Source organism: Calliphora vicina, chromosome 1 (genome assembly GCF_958450345.1).
Source record: "Calliphora vicina chromosome 1, idCalVici1.1, whole genome shotgun sequence".
NCBI lineage: Eukaryota > Metazoa > Arthropoda > Insecta > Diptera > Calliphoridae > Calliphora > Calliphora vicina.
The window spans coordinates 2,159,805-2,176,977 of record NC_088780.1 but is presented as its reverse complement, the minus strand read 5'-3'; the positions used below and the strand labels follow the sequence as shown (position 1 = coordinate 2,176,977).

The window sequence follows — 17,173 nt, the reverse complement described above, 5'->3', positions numbered from 1 at the left end:
ATTTATGTATTTTTGTTTTATTCTTTTTCATTTAGTTTCGATTGTATCAATCGAAGTCACACATTCCATCCACACCATCTATCTATATTTGTGGGTGTGGTTACTTTTTGTTTTTAAGAAAATCGTTATTTTTTGTTGTTTGTATTTCTTTTTATTTTCAATGTTTTGCAATATGTAATTGTGTTTGTTGTCTGGTTTGCAACCAGGCTATCAATATCTAACGGCTTATTGTTTTCTTTTATGCGTTTTGCTGTGTATCGCTTAATTGTCTTAGATTTTTTTAGGCTTGTTTGTTCGCGTGTTCTTTTAAAATAGTTTTCACTTTTTTTTTGTCTAAGACACATAAAAACACACATAGGCCAACATACAAATGTAGTATGTGCAAAATTTGTTGTGGTATTTTCCTTTTAGCCTAACTAATGATGTGCTTTGTTGTAGTAGCAAGAAGACAACTGGAAAAATTAAGGTTTGTGGTTGGTTCATACCATACACTCATGTTTACTTTTCTAAAACTGATGTTTGGTAAATATGATTCCAATAATATAACTTAGCATAAAAAAATGCATAATATACAAATTACATCTACATTTGTACCTATTATTTATTATGTGCAATATTCTGAGATCACATTTGCGACTTTTCTATTACCAACTAAATAAACTTAAAATGTTCATGAATACAGGAAAGAACCAACAATTGACTTATTATACATATGTACAGCCAAGGAAAAAACTCTACATACACCCATCAATTTTACGTTTTGTAACAGTTGTTAACAATTATAAAAAAAGAGTAAAAAATATTTGAAAACTACAGCAGATAGGTATTATTTTAATGAAAAAATATTAAACATATTCATTACGCCTAAGTTATTTCCGTTAAACCGAATATGCAGTTGCAAAAGATTCTACATACCTACAATGCGGTAGACAACTCATATAAATAAAACGAAAACAGAAACATAGAAATGCAGTGTTTTTTCTATGATAACGGTTGCTGCAAATATTTTAGCGAAAACTCTTTTCGCTAAAATATTTGCACGCTGCTTTACAAAACTAGTAATTATTTCAGGTTTTTATTTGAATAATTTCAGTTAGAAATCTAGTTATTAATCTTAAGGTAGGTTCACACATGACAAATATTTGACGAAAAAGACGTAACCACTAAATAAAATACATTTGAATTCTTTTATTTATTTCAAAAATTTATTTTACTTAGGATGATTCAAAACAAAAAAAAATTGTTTTATTTTATTTGATGCTGTTTGATCTTACAAAACACTTGTAAGAGTAAACACGTCAAACAAATTTGTGCTAACAAAAGTGGTTACGCTTTTTTGAGCAAATATTTGCCATGTGTGACCCTACCTTTAGAAATAAAAAGAAGTCGTACGATGAAATTAAAAAACGGTAAAATTAAGTCGATCGCTGTACAAACAATAATTCGAGACTACAAAAATACAGACATTAGCTGCAACCTCAATGAATTACTAAAAAATTGCGAAATACATTGCAGAATACTGCAATAAAAATGTGCATCATAAAGTAAACAAAAACGCATTATATAATAATGGGTTTAAGAGCAGAGTTGCCCTCAAAAAGAATCTTCGGAATCTTCGCCATGAATTTGCGAAAGCACATCACAAGGATGCTGATTTTTGGAATCGTGTTCTATTTCCAAATAAAAGTCAATTCAAAATTTTTGGAAGCTATGGTCGTTCCATAGAAGTAAAAAGAAACTCAATACTGAACTTATTCCCAAAAATTTTATTCATATAGTAAAACCCGAAGGTAGCCATTTCCTCTGCTGAGGGTCAACTGGCAATTATTGACGGTAATATGAACCGCCATTTGGATAAGAGTATATTGAAACCAAATTTGAAGCCTGCTGATAGTTTGCGTCTCGGAAATCAATGGATTTTCCAACAAGACACACATATTGAGCAAGACGGTCTTCTTCACTTTCACAGCCACATGAGATAAATCCCATAGGACACATAGGCGATATTTGAGAAAAAAAGACCGACCAAGTTAGTTTTTTTTTACACAATCAAAATTATTTATTAATTCTTGAAATATTGGCATATAAATTACAGATTTAAATTTTTATCCAAATTCTAAGGGTGCATGTAGAATTTTTTCCTTGACTGTATGTATGTACTCTATGCAACAAACATAACAAACCCTGAGTAGTTGCATTACAGTTATTTCAATATACTCACTCATTCACACTACTACTGTCCCATTTTAGAAAAGGATAACACAAATTATGCATTTGTTAGGTCTGGCAACATTGGTTTTTTATTAAAATAAATTAAGTTACTGTTATTTGTTTGCCGGTAGAAAATAACACTTTTAAAGTCCATAAATAATTTAATTTCTTATTTTTGATATATTTATCTACTTAATTTTATTAATTACATATTAGCAAACAAATATTTATTATTTTATACACGTATCTTATTGTATTGTATTGTACTTTAATTTATTTTGATTACTTATTTCACAGTGAGGTCTTAAGTTAGTACTTTTTTGTCATTTTCTATTTTATACGTACGTGTGAGTATATTATTAATCATTGCTCTTTAACTTTCTTTTTTATTTTTTAAAGGCAACAGACACATTTTTATGAAAAATCGAATAACAATATTTACATATTTGGTGTGCAAAAATAATAATAAAGATACCTTGATACAAAATACAACACTGATATTATAGTGCTGCTATTTATTATAAACAAAAATTAGTCGACTACATTTTTATATCAAACAATAATAATTTTGAAATATTTTCATATTTGCTCTCAGTCATTAATGTAACATTAACTATAATGACAGACTCAAATTGTATTTGACAGAAACCATAAAAAACAGACACATGACAAGCTCTGCATTACCATTCGCTAGTATAATAACTAGTGAATAAATTTTGATTATTGTCGAAAGTACATCATTGGGTAAATAACTTCCGGTTGATACAGCTGTCGCTGAGTTTTACTGGGGAACGAATATTTTTGTTTGATTTCGTTGAAATCCACACAATGCGTAAGTTAATAAAAAGGTAAACAAATTATAACTACCTACAATATTTTGGGTTAGAGAAGTAATTAATAATACACATTAAAATAAACTTTACATTGAAGGATAACAATGCACTTCAGACGTTTCTAATTGAATTTCAGAAAATTCTAATTGAATTTCAGAAATTTCCGATTATATTTCAGAATTTTTCATTAGTATTTCAGAAATTTCTAAATGTATTTCAAAAATTTCCATTTGTATTTCAGAAAATTGCAATAGCTATACCAAGGTGTATTAAATAAGGTGAAGTTACGGGCCCAGCTGATTATTGTTTATTTATTTATGATGTGTTTGAAAGTGCCAAAAAGTTGTTTACTGTTTGTTGTTGACATTCACAATATTTGAATTGAAAATAATAAAAAAAAATGAAAATTGTTTTAAAAAGTAAACAAAATAAGCAATATTGAAATTTTTTGGTGAAAATTCATCAAATTTTTTACAGATTGACTACCATTTTAGTCCATGAGATTTGTTTTGCTGCTGATTTTCAATACCAAATTCCTTGGAAGAATTTGGTTGTGTATTTTGGACGTGCGAGGGTTTTACACAGACAGACGGACATAGCTAAATGGATAGCTCGATAGTTCCACTGGAATCACCAAACTTTTTATTCCCGTTCGACGTTTTTAATATTGAATCTTCCAAAAAATACAGTGTTAGAGCTAACTACCAATAAATGATACTTTATTTGTTGGTTTTTTATATTTTTCATATAAAAAACTACCAGTAATTCATTTATTTTTTTATTTGTTTGATTTTTATATTTTTCATATGCCATATTACTTTTGACATTCTCAGTCTCTTGACAACTAAGAAATATTGTCTTTGTTGTATTTGTTGCCGAGACGCTCTCACCTGATTAATACGCCTTGAGCTATACGAATGAAAATTTCTGACATATAAATAGAAAATTTTTAAATACAATTAGACAATTTTTAAGTATAAATTTAAATCTCAGAAATACAATTGAAAATTTGAAATACAATTCGAAATTTCTAAAATAGAAATGGAAACTTCTTAAATACAATTATCCATATATTTCGTCTTACTTTTTTTCAAATAAAACGAATAATTCGTACGATCGCTTTAAAAACTGAAAGAAATAGAAATTTTTTAAACATTTTTTTACTCGGAAAACTGGGGGTACTGCGTAACTCAATCCGAACGGAAATGTTCGAAAATGTCTGCTAAATACATTGCAATTTGAAACGATTTCCCATCGAATCGAATTAGGGAGTAAGCCCCTGGATACTTTTATCCAATCACATTTTGCTAAGGAACATTCTTCGTCAAAACTGAACTCAATAGAAAGCATATGACAAACAACATTATCTTAAAATTTGCAGATTTAATGGACAAAAACAAAAAAAATTATATACATATTTTTTCAAGCTGATTCTATTAATTTACCATTTAACATGAAATATAAAATATAAAAAAATTTTAATATTTTATAAACCGCGATAACTTTTGGACCACCAACATTTTTTAAGGCATCTAATTTTACACGCTGAATTTAATACAAAATGCTACTAATGAGCTAAGAAAAAAAATGACCAAAATTTATTCAAATTTGAACAAAATTGTGTTTTTGTTTTTAAACACAAAAAACAACTCGAAAATTTAAAATTTTGTTTTGATATCAATTATAACTTAGAAGAGTTATACACATAAAAGCGAAATATATATGTACATAAATCTAATATATAAAAATCTCGTATCACAATGTTTGTGTTTGAACTCCTCCGAAACGTCTAAACCGATTTTTATGAAATTTTGTATGTATATTTGGGAGCTATGAGAATAGGTCGTAAAGTATATTTCATACCGCTAGGATGTCTATATCCACCCATTTTTATTTTAAAAAAAAAAGTAAATATTTTGTTTGTATTTCTCTTCATTTGGCATCAGAAATTCACTTTATTTATTATTTATTTAATTAACAACCAAAATATTCACTAGAAGTAATTTGTATGGCAGAACTACGTTTGCCGGGTCAGCTAGTAATATATATTTATTGATCGATAGAAGTTTTGACATAAATGAAGACCAAAAAAGCAACTTGTATTTTAATACAAAAAATGTGAATATTAACAATAAACAATTTAAGGAAATATGAAGTGTTAAGGGTCACACAGCTAATATTTACTAAAAAAAGCGTAATCACTTGTTTCTAGCACACATTTATTTGAAATTGTTTACTCTTGCAATTATTTTGTAAGATCAAACAGTATCAAAATAAAACTAAATGGCTCGCCTGGAACTAAAGTGGTCTAAGTATAATTTTTGGCTAAATCCACCCAGATTATAACCAAAACCCCAGCTTAAAATTATTTATATGGTGTCGGAAATTAAAACGACTTTGTCCGGAATGAAGAATTACCAATGATTTTGGATTTTTACGCATGTATATGAGTTTATATATGTTTCGTAAAATCTATGTTAAAATCCTATCCAAAGTAGTACATATTATACATACAGTGAATGTCACTTAAAATCGTACACCATCGTAGTCAAATTTTATTCATTAGTTTTAGAAAGTTGATGTTTTGAAAATATTTTAAAATGCTATTTTTATATTGTGTGTGCTATTACCTATCAGAAAATTGGGTATAATTTTAATTGCCCTTATCCACAAATAAAAAAATTGGGTTAGACTGTCAGTGCCCAGAATATCAACGCTTCATTTAAAATCGTAAAGGCACTAAAAAATAGCAAATGATACCCTACAAAGTATTAGGATTATTTAATATTAACATTTTTTTTTAATTTTTAAAGGTTTAATTATAATTTAATATAATTGTACGAATTTAAGTGAAATACCTATGAATTTTGTGATGTTCTTTAATTTTCATCAATATTTTTTTAACGAATTGAGGTTTTGTTAACTTTTTTGTTGAAATACATATTTTTTGTTCCAATAATAAAATGACTTTTAATTTTTTATATAATTACCTATTATTGCCTGTATAATTTCATAATATTAAAAAAAAAATATGTTGTACGATCTTGAGTGACACTCACTCAAAATAAAAAATTTAATTCTGGTAAAAATTTTATTTATTTCTGGAGCGTATGTCGCACATTTGCTAAAGTTTAGTTAACCATAACATTTTTTATCTAGGCAATACTTTTAGCATAATTTGAGCTTGTGTAATAATGCAATTACATTCTTTTAATGCTCTTCAAAAATTCTATTCGTAACCGATTATTGGCTCGTTGCTTTTTCCAACATCACTGTTTTATACGTAAATACTGCATTTATAGACGCACACACACTCACACAAACTACAAAAGAAAAATCAATGCGGATTTTTCTTACATTTATGTTTTGCTCCCCTGTTCGTAACTAAAAACAGAGTCGTATTTTGTATTTCTACGATTGGAACCACAGCGCAAAAAAATATCTGCTTGACAAGCGGCTGTCAAGCAGACAGTGTAAAATTCCAATAGGTGCTTGAAGTTTACTGATGACCTAGGAGGAGCGCTTGAATCATGCGCATAAGAATCGCATGTGTTTGTGTGAAGTAACAGTTTGAAGTTATTTTCTGTCGCATGATTTATTTTTTAGGCAGCAGAATTGCATTGGTTTTTTTTTGTTTTGACAAGCAAAAAATACAAATACTTACTAATAACTAGTATTATTGCTAGTGTTTATAAAACGGTTAACAAAAAAATCGGGTTTTCTTCGAAATTTGGGTTATTTTGCGAACCGATAAATTTAAAATGTTGGATTTTTGGTTAACCGGTTTGTATCACTCGGTTAATCGGTTTTTAAAATTTGGGACTAAAATCAATAAATCTATTTATGAATTGTTTTATATACACATTATCTATATCAAAAATTTGGCCTGATTTTAAACCTAAACTGCTGATATACAAAATAAAGGTCTTTCGATACAAAATTTTAAGAATTACAATGGTTCTAAATAGTGGAGGATGATGAGTTTACTTAAAAAGTTTTTCAGAATCCACATAATGAAACTATTAAAAGTTAAAATCCGAATAATTCTAGAAGTTTAGGCTAAACCTTACTAATGATACATTTAAAACTTATTGATGATTTTACCAATCGTTAAACTCAATTTGGAGTACATAAAATTTGACTTCATTAGTGTGTTTTGATCTTAAAATTGTATTTTATTAATCATTTTGTTAGCATTGTTTACAAACGTGCTAAGTTCGTTTCAGAAATATTACAGGAGAGACAAAAACGTATTAATATCCTTGATTTTAAATATTTTTTAAAATTTCAAAATGAGCAAATACATATGTAATTAACATGTATGATTAACATTTTTTGGTTGAAATTTAAGGAATAATTAAATCAAGTATTATATATTTAGTTACACAAAATTCCATTTGAGAGAAAATTTTAAAATTTTTACAAAATGGACTTAGCACTTATTCATATTTATTGTTATTAAATATTAACCATTCCTGACTACTAAAAACTACAAATTTTATATTTTATGTTTTCGATATATAAAAATGTATTGTTTAAATTTTTAAGATAATTCCTTTCAATGTCGGTTAACCAGTTTTTTCGAAGTCGGTTAACCGAAAAACCGGTTTTCTTTTTTTATAAACACTAATTTGCACAAAAAGGTTTTTTTTCGCAAATTTTCCAAACACTTTTTCTAATTATTTAACTTTTTGTTATTATACTTTGTTTTCATTGAGTTAAATAAATACAATAGTTAATAAAGCAAATAAAAAATACAAATACCAACTAAGAACCAGTATTGCGACAAAAAGGTTTTTTTTTTGCAATTCTCTTTTACCAAACACTTTTTCTAATTATTTAACTTTTTGTTATACGTTGTTTTCATTAAGTTAACTATTGATGTCAACAAATTGCAGCATAGAACATTATTAGATGATTTCACCCATTTCTTTTCATATTGATTTTTAGCACAATAATTTTATTTTAAAACAATAACAACAAAATCAAGTTTCACCTTTTTGTTGTTATACCTGCAACACCTTAAAAAATATTTTTGTGTTTCGAGTTATTTTGTACAACGTAGCATTTATCCATACATTTCTTTGTATTTATTACACTTAAATGCCACCAAGTAAATATTATTCACCTTATACAAATTAACTACTTTTGTTACTTTATTTACTTGTAAATTCAATTAAAAAAATAAAATATGCGGAACTAACTTTAACTGCGAACTGATTTCTATGTGTAAAAAAAATAATGTCTAAATGCCACAGTTGCAAAAAATGGTATCAAACAAAATACATATGTGGCCTTAATTTTAGCCGTTCTCCCATCACTGTTTTTCACTCCGCACAATTTAAATAAGACTACTCTATATTATTTTATAAATTTAAAAAAACCTATTATAATTAAATTTAATATTTGTATACCTCTCACCATGAATGATAAAATATATACAAATGTTCATCATTCAATTTGTAATTTCCGTGGTTGGCTACCGATTTGAAACGGTTAATTTAATTATTTCTGTAACGGTATTTAAATGATAATTGTAATCAAAATTAACGCTTTATAGCTCTCATAATTACATTTTTGTCTGCTCTCTCTTAGTTTAGGAGTTATAGGAATTTAAAGTCAATAAATTTCTCATATACATATTTAGAAAATTTTCCAACATTATGGGTATCATTGAATAGTGCTTACTGTTTATTGTGAACCAAAAATGAATTTATATGACAGTACCTACTTTAGAAAATTTTTATATATAGAAAAAGTGATTTTAACGAAGCTGGTTTCGATTTCTAAATTCGATTCTCTCCAAAGAAAATATGAATATTAACAGAAAAAATTATGAAAATACTGTTACTGGGATCTTGATTTGTTTAAAAATTTTGAATTGTGTGATGTGTTAACCAAAATTTTTTTCGAACTCAAATCGATCTCGAATTTTCGAACATGTCTTAAAAACCTAATGTTCTGATACTTACCATTTGAGAAGAGATTTTTTTAGACAAGGTGAGAGTAATCTGAAAACTTTAAACGAGTTTTCTGCCAAATCGTTTTTGAATATTAGTGAAGTAAATTAGTGATAGTATAGAATATGTGTTTAAACATTTTATTGTTTTATTACAGTACGTATGTATTTTTTTATTGAAAATACAGTGTATAGTACTAAATTAATATCAGTGGAGTGCTTACAGAATACATTTTATATGTATGTACTTAAATATATAAAAATTTCATTTTAATTCTTAAATTAATTCTATTACTAAGAAGAACAACAAAATACCATAAATAGATAACGAAATCAAACAATTTACGTAAAATTTATAATAATAATATTGATACAAGATAACAAACATACATTTGAATACTATAGTCTAGCCGCAACTTTAATTTTTTTTTATTTACATAGATACATTAATTTTTTATATTTATCTTAAAAACATTAAATCCATAGGTACATTCTCAAACAAACGATTTGAAATTTCGCGGAAAATTTTTCCAAAACTCTTGGCATAGCCAGTTTTTAATTCATTAAACACTGTTTCCCAATTGTCGTTTAAAAAGCGATTCATAGTTTGCGAGAGTGTGGCATCGTTAAACAGATTTTCAAAATGCATGTAGACACGTTTTGGAGAAAATGAGACACGATAATCCTTCAAACGCATATACTTAACACCATCTTTTTCAAAAGGCTCACCAATCAAACGATGTTCAATTTTCGAGCTCACTAGTGTAATATTTGCACGCCCACTCCCAGTGATGGGTAACAAAAGTATCCTTCCGGACATCTCATAATCTCCCAACATTTCAATACGGTCTGTTACACTGTCACAGATAATAAGATGATTGTCCAAATCGGTCCTGTAATTCGTTGACAAATTATAGTTATTCGAGTACATACAATATACATATTTATACTTTATATATATGTAAATGTAGGTATTTAAATATTTTTTGCTTCAACAAACCTGTATCTTTTTATTTTACTTGTCGATATCATATCATTAACTAAGACATTTTTCATTGTTTGCCTCAGATTGATTGGTGCTGTTCCAGCATCTATAATAAGTGATTTTACAGCCAATGGTTCCAGTGGTGGAATGCCGAATTCTTTGTTCCCTAAAATAGAAATGATTTATTTTCGATTTGTAAGTTAATATTGTATTCGTTTCTTTTCAATTTATTACCTGGTTTTAATACTTGTATTGCCTTGTTCACCGCATCCACAAGACATTTATCAAAACTTGAATCTCTTTTACATTTGTTAAAAGCCTCAGCTGTAAATAAAAAAATATAAACAATTTAATACATACATTTTTTATAGAGCTATTTGTGTTTTAATTTTATTTATTTAATATTTAAAAATATTTATGTACAATGTATGGATTACATTGACTATTAATTAAACAATTTTCTTAAATTATTTACACAATTGGCAAATATTTGAAGAAAAAGACGTAACCACTAAATAAAATATATTTTAATTATTTTAAAAACTCCTTTAACTTAGGACAATTCAAAACAAATATTTAGTAAAAAATTAATTTTCATTTCAAATTTTTTTTTTTAATTTTTTTGTGAATGGTAAACATTTTTTTTTCGAAATTCCTGTTTTAATTTTTTTTTTCAAAATTTTATTTTTTTAAAAAAAAAAATAAATTTATTAATTAAAACAATTTGTTTGGTGTAATAAATTATCAGATCAAAATTTATTTTGCTCGGAAAAAGTACCACAATATAACACTCAGCTTTGAACAAAAATATTTGTTTTTTTTCATGGTTGAGAGTTTATTAGGGTATCCATTCGAATAATGATTGTTCGATTAATCGAACAATTTCTTACGAATAATTACACTGTGCATGAAATTGAGAAGGTTGCATAACATGTATTCGCGTAACTCAAACACGGGTTCGTTTATTGAATAAACTGAAAAAACCGAAATTCCGCAATAAAACTACTTTTAAGTAAGGCTTAACATGTTTTTAATCTTCGCAATCGTTTTAGCAATATAAATTTTTGGCTACACTTTCCAATTTTTTATGCCGTTTTGAAAAACAAAAAATTCGAAATATTCCTAAAAAATTATTTTTGTTTGCCAAAAAAGATTTATATTTCTAAAACAACTGCGCAGATTAAAAAAAAGTTTTAGGCTTACTTAAAGGTAATTCTATTGCGGAATTTCGAAATAACGGTTTATCTCGTTGGCACCACTGAATACCCAAATTAGTTTAACCCACTGGGTGTCCCGCTTGACAGTTTTTTCAACTAGCAGAGTGTTATTAGAAGAATTTTAAAATTACTATTTTCTAATAAGGAATAATTCGAACAATTTTATGAAGATACTCGAATAAAAATATTCGTTTTAATTTATGTTTTATAATTGTTCATAATTCTAAATTTAAATAAGTAATAATGCCGTTAGTATCTTTTTTGTTAAAATAAATAATCTAATTAAAATGTTAACTCAGAAGAATGTAATATTGAAAGTGATGGTGAATGTTTTTTGATATTAATAAATTCAAATAATTGGAGTCATTTTTCACATATAATTGAATTTTTCGAACAATTTGTAATCTGTTATTCGAATTATTCGTTTTATTTAAACAGAAAAAATCTAATAACCTTTTTAAACTGGAGTTTATAGAATCAAATAAGTATACTTTGAAAGTGTAAAACATTAGCTTTAAAATAATCAAATTAAAAACGTCAAATATGAACGTTATTCAAATCGTATACATATTTTAAAATTAACACAATTAAACATTTTTATCATGGAAGGGGAATAAAAATAATGCGTATAGAGGAGAAGAATAGGAAAGAACATTATTAAGTTATTAAAATCGAATGTTCGTACGTACGTATTTGCTAATAATTAAAATTCAAAACGCATTCTTTTTTGAATTTTAACAATAAATTTTTTGTTGTTAAATATGTTTTCCGTATATGGTAAATGGAAAATTAATAGATCTTTAACACGTTTTTAACTAGCTAAATACTTTTATATTATTCATTTAAATGTTGTTTAAACCATATACTTCAAAATAATAAATATATTTTTGGTATTTCAAATTACGTCAAATGGCCAAATAAAGTAAAATTCATAACTATCATCATCATTATGACCACAATAGATCATATGTGCCCAGCAAAAACTTGGCAATGACTTGCAATAACTCAATAACTGACTTTTCAATGACTATTAAATACCGTCTACATTACTTAGAAGTATTCGTATAATGACTTATTTACTATCTGTTATACAACTGCTTACATTCTAGTTATTTGCTTGAGTACATTCTGTTTTTACAAACGGCTTATGAATAAAAAAATGTTTTTACATAGGAACTAACAACTAAGGTTATTGACCTAATATTTGTTAAATAAGATTGTATATATTACAGTACTTTAATATTATGATTACAGTCTTTATATTTTCTATATTTACAGTTTTTAGAAGATCTACTAAACAAATTTTAACAAGAAGTTGAATCTGAGCTAATTTTATAAAATTACAGAAAAAATTAAATGTTCTGTATTTAGGATGTTGTTGTATTGCAAAGATGACAATGGTTGTGGTTAGAGTTATTAACTAAATGTTGTACAGTTAAGCGGGTATGTCCTAATCTTAATCTAATATATTTTTGATGATCACTTCTTTTAGATTCATTCGGATATGTTAATGTTGTAGTGATATTAAAGTCACTACTTTACATACATATTTATAAGCAGTTTTAGTAAGTGCTTGCTTCTCCAATGACATAAAGTAGTGAGTTTAAATGCTATTGTCAAATTCAAATTTTTTTCTGGTTGATTTTAAGAAAATAAATAGTTTATTTTTGATATGTAAGTCATGTAAAAATGCACATTAAACTTATAAGTACCTTGAGAATAATTGAGCAAGTAAATTGACGTTCAATAGGAATTTCAGATGGTAGGAAAATAACTACCAAATACATTCTAAGATACCGTTTCTCAAAATGTTTGTCCTGAGTTCAGTATTTGGCTAGATCAAATGATAAAAAGGTAATTTTTTAAGATTTTTATGATTTTAGTTTTCGTCCAAAGTCCAAAAATGTTCAATGTGGTTGTAATTTTAGTATTGTACAAATTTTTATTTTTTTTTTATTTTTTTAAATTTTGTCTGAGAATTGTTTAAAACATGTAATTAGCTTTACCGAAACAGTATGTTTGGTTTTTCGAAATTCAATTTAGCTTGATCTTATTTGATTTTTTGGAAACCTATATTCTTATCGATCTGAAGTTTTCTTCCCGAACTTTTAAACCAGCTCACAAACTAAACATTTATTTGAGTTGGGAACATCGACACCTTAACTTTCCTCCATACATCCTAATGTACATACTATATTATATTAGAGATAATTCATGTTTTTTGATGAAAAATTTTCCTAGTTTTCATGGTTCACAAAATCAATTCTACAGAAACAAATAAATTTTATTGCAATTTCATTTCGCATACCTTTAATTATGTGAAAAGTCTCCGGCAAATGTTAATTTTTGTGTTAAGATAAAAATCAATTCGCACATTACTTCATGTATCTCAAGCAGGTTAATTAATAATTGATAGCTACTAAACTCCTCAAAATACACATTAACACTTACATACATAATTTCCTATAAGTATAGCCAGTAAACATTTTTCGCCGATTTTTCTGAACTGATTTTGTCCGAAAATTACCCGAATTTTCTTCAGAAACATAACAGAATAGTCTCAAGACAACTTATGCAGACTTCCGGTATAAATTCTGAAAAAATACAACATACATATAAGGGCTTAAGATATGCAGATAACTGTAACCAGTTTTAAATTACATATGCATGTACATATGTATGTATATTCTTAAAAAAAAAACATTTCCTTCCTTTGGAATAACATTTTGCCGGTAAACAAAAAAATGCCAAAACAATTTCAGTTAGCCTAGGTCAGTTTTCATGTATCCATGTGTGTATGTACATTAGGGGTATAACTAAGTTTTCGACCATGGTTTCGAGTAATATGACAATGAAAATAGTTTATTTGAATCAAACAAGATTTTTTAATCTTGTATAATTTATATTTATGTCAGATTATTATAAATAACTATGTACAGCGAAATAGTTTTCATATTTATATTAAATTTCGATTTACGCCGACATTTTTTAAAGTCCATGAAAACATAAAATTTTAACAAGTTCTTTGATATTTTTAAACAAGTTATGCCCCTAATGTATATATGTATGTACATAAATACATACTTACATACGTACATATGTATATTTATTTAAAAATATATGTATGTATGTAGATAGTGGGCTTGTTTGATCAGCATCATCATTACTATTTTTTGTCTAACTTTGCTTTAAGGCTATTATTAATTTTGTTAATTTTACTTTAAAATTATTTATTTATTATGTATGTTTTTATTATTATTTTATTAACAAATAACGTTTTTTTTTATTAATGTCTATCAACTTGACATTGAACAATAATTCGTATTCGGATTGTTTATAAGTTTATGTCAATTTTATGAAACAAGTTTTATATTTCAATTTTAAATTATTTTATAATAATATTTAAACAAGAAGTGGTAATGCATCTACAACGGAAATTTTTCGTTTACAGGTGATAATTTGTAGAATAGTAATGCAAAAAGAAACCCTTTTACCCACACCGAAGTTTTTAAGGTTGCAGTGTGATGGTGCTATTTCAAACTTAACTTGTTAATTAAAAACTCTAGATTTTTTAAGTGCAAAAGTAAAAAATTACTTGCATTTATAAAGATTCCACTTAAACCGCTTTGATACCGCTTTACAAAATCAATAAGGTTTATATAAGATTAGTTTATGTTCAATTTCAAATATTAACTATTATTAGACAATTATGAATGTTCAAGTCTTTTCCTGAGGGGGCACTTGTATTGGGACTAGGGACAAACGTTGTCCAATTTTCGCTATTCTTTATAGTATAATTTCAGAGTACTTTGAACTAATTTGTGCACAATTTTATTAGGATTGCCGCATATTGTGAATGATATGGCCTAATTTCCATCAGTATTCTTTTGAAAAATATATATTTTTGAACTAAAAAAACAAATTATTTTCTGATTCAGTATTTGTTTGAAATAATGTATCAACACTGGTTCTCGTTATCCAATTGGCTTAAAATTTTACATCAGTTAGCTACAAAAGGACAAAATTAGACCGATCCAAAGCAAACATACTAGTATTTTTTATGAGCTGCTCTAATCTATACTTAAGTACATAGTATGTACTACATACAGATGAAAATATGTAATTCATAAACTGAAATTAATGCTAATCATTTAATTTTTGTTTTCTATTAATAAAAAATTAAAATAATATAATGAATATTAAAAGAATAATTCAGACCAGATAATTGATTTTATTACTATATGAAAGGAAATAGTACTTTGAAAAAAACGAGATACGACGACCATTCTATATTAAGCCATCGATATTAATTTTATATAGTTAAAAATGTAAAGCGCACTTTCATAAAATTCATAAATTATTAACATTTTTTCAGTATTCAGTTTATACTGCATAAAGTTTGAGTTGAAATATTTAGCTAACATTTCGTGGAGGAATAAATAGTAAAAATAACACAATATTAACTGATTTAATATGTACAAGTATGCCAAATATTGTGCCTGGAACAATTGAGCTTGACCCATGAAAAAATTATAATGATTCGCATTGGAACGACAGTTGCACTGTCTAATTGCAATAAAGTGGATATATTCAGTTATCTTTAGGAAATGTTTATTAGAGTTTGAATAAAGACCTAAATCAATTAAAGAAAAGTAAATCAATTGAGATATGTTATTTGTCTCTTGGGAAATTTCTTAATTAGTGTGACCATTGTCCCCAAAGGGACACCCATTTTTCTCAAAAACCTCTAATATAAATTTTTTGTTTTCTTTATTTTTAATTAGTTTACATTGAATTAAAAAATAAAAAATAAATAAAAATTTGTTGCACTGAATGTTTATTCTTGGGCGTTAAAGAATATTTTTAGCTTAACGGCATATTTGAGCATGTTTTATTCTTGATTTCTCAGTTTCAGCTAGTTTGGAATTAATTTTGTATACTTACTTAATTATTTAATACATTATTATATCAACAAGTATTTTCCAACTTTGGTATGACATAAATCAAAATCGCGAAATATAAAGGAGAAGGTTTTTGACTAAAACGTATGTGTATATATTTTTTTATGTTCATACATTATGTATTTAATAAAAAAAATAGTTATGTTATTATAAGAATAAATAATTTTTAAATGAAGCCTAACACGTTAGTTATGAAATATTTTTAACACTGATTGACGTTGTTGATTCGTATATGGGCCAATAGAAAACTTACGCAAATCTTTTGCTGCACAATATGTTAAAACCATAAATAGCAATAGTGCAATGCGGTGAAATATTTTATTACACATGTTTAGGTATATATTTTTTTAAATATGTGTGTTTTAATTACTCTTCCTACAAAACTGTTAATAAAATAACCAATAGGGTTTTTAAATAACTTTAACTTTTGTTTTAATTGTATGTTTTTTTTTAATTTAATTTTTAACCACTACACTTTAAAAAATTAAGTTTATTTGTTAACCGAGTTTCGTAATCCGTCCGTAATGGATGGACCCGGATTGATTTCTGAAGTTATTATCACTTTAACGCTAGCAATACAATGAACGGGATGCTCTCTTGTTGGAAGCTTTTATACTAAATGCTTAAATAAAATACACATTTAACTACATACATTTGAATGTACAAATTTATGTACATACTTATATACATTTTAAGCATATAGATAGTTTAAGATACAACAAGTACAGTGAACGGCGGCGTGGACTATTTGTGTTCATTCTCTGTCAAATAAATAATCTACAAATCAAAATATATTTAAGAGAGAGAGGGAGAAGAATTTACATGTTTGAATTATTTTAGTTGTGATATACGAGTACATAGTGCTAAAAGGATATACATAAGTCAGTTTTATGTCTTTATGATTGAATGATCGAACTTATAGCGCGTTGACGCATGTGTTATTTTTAAGGTTTTAAAGCTGTCGAATTTAAAATGCGCATGTCAGTGTGAGACTTGTAAGTTCATAC

General features: G+C 26.6%; 1 protein-coding gene across 1 annotated transcript; it reads right to left on the bottom strand.

Moving 5' to 3' along the window:
- Positions 1-9,130: 9,130 nt before the first annotated feature.
- Jhbp12 (Juvenile hormone binding protein 12) lies at positions 9,131-16,724 on the bottom strand. Its single transcript, XM_065515434.1, has 4 exons — positions 16,420-16,724; positions 10,223-10,312; positions 10,004-10,154; positions 9,131-9,896 (listed from the first exon to the last, which is right to left on the bottom strand). The coding sequence occupies exons 1-4, from the start codon at positions 16,493-16,495 to the stop codon at positions 9,464-9,466; spliced, it is 750 nt and encodes a 249-aa protein (XP_065371506.1). The 5' UTR covers positions 16,496-16,724; the 3' UTR covers positions 9,131-9,463.
- Positions 16,725-17,173: the final 449 nt, after the last annotated feature.

Coding starts and splice junctions, on each gene's coding strand:
- Jhbp12 (XM_065515434.1), bottom strand. CDS start 16,495: ATGTGTAATAAAATATTTCACCGCATTGCACTATTGCTATTTATGGTT. Junction 10,155..10,222: donor AATACAAGTATTAAAACCAG/GTAATAAATTGA, acceptor TTTCTATTTTAG/GGAACAAAGAATTCGGCATT. Junction 9,897..10,003: donor AGTAAAATAAAAAGATACAG/GTTTGTTGAAGC, acceptor AACGAATTACAG/GACCGATTTGGACAATCATC.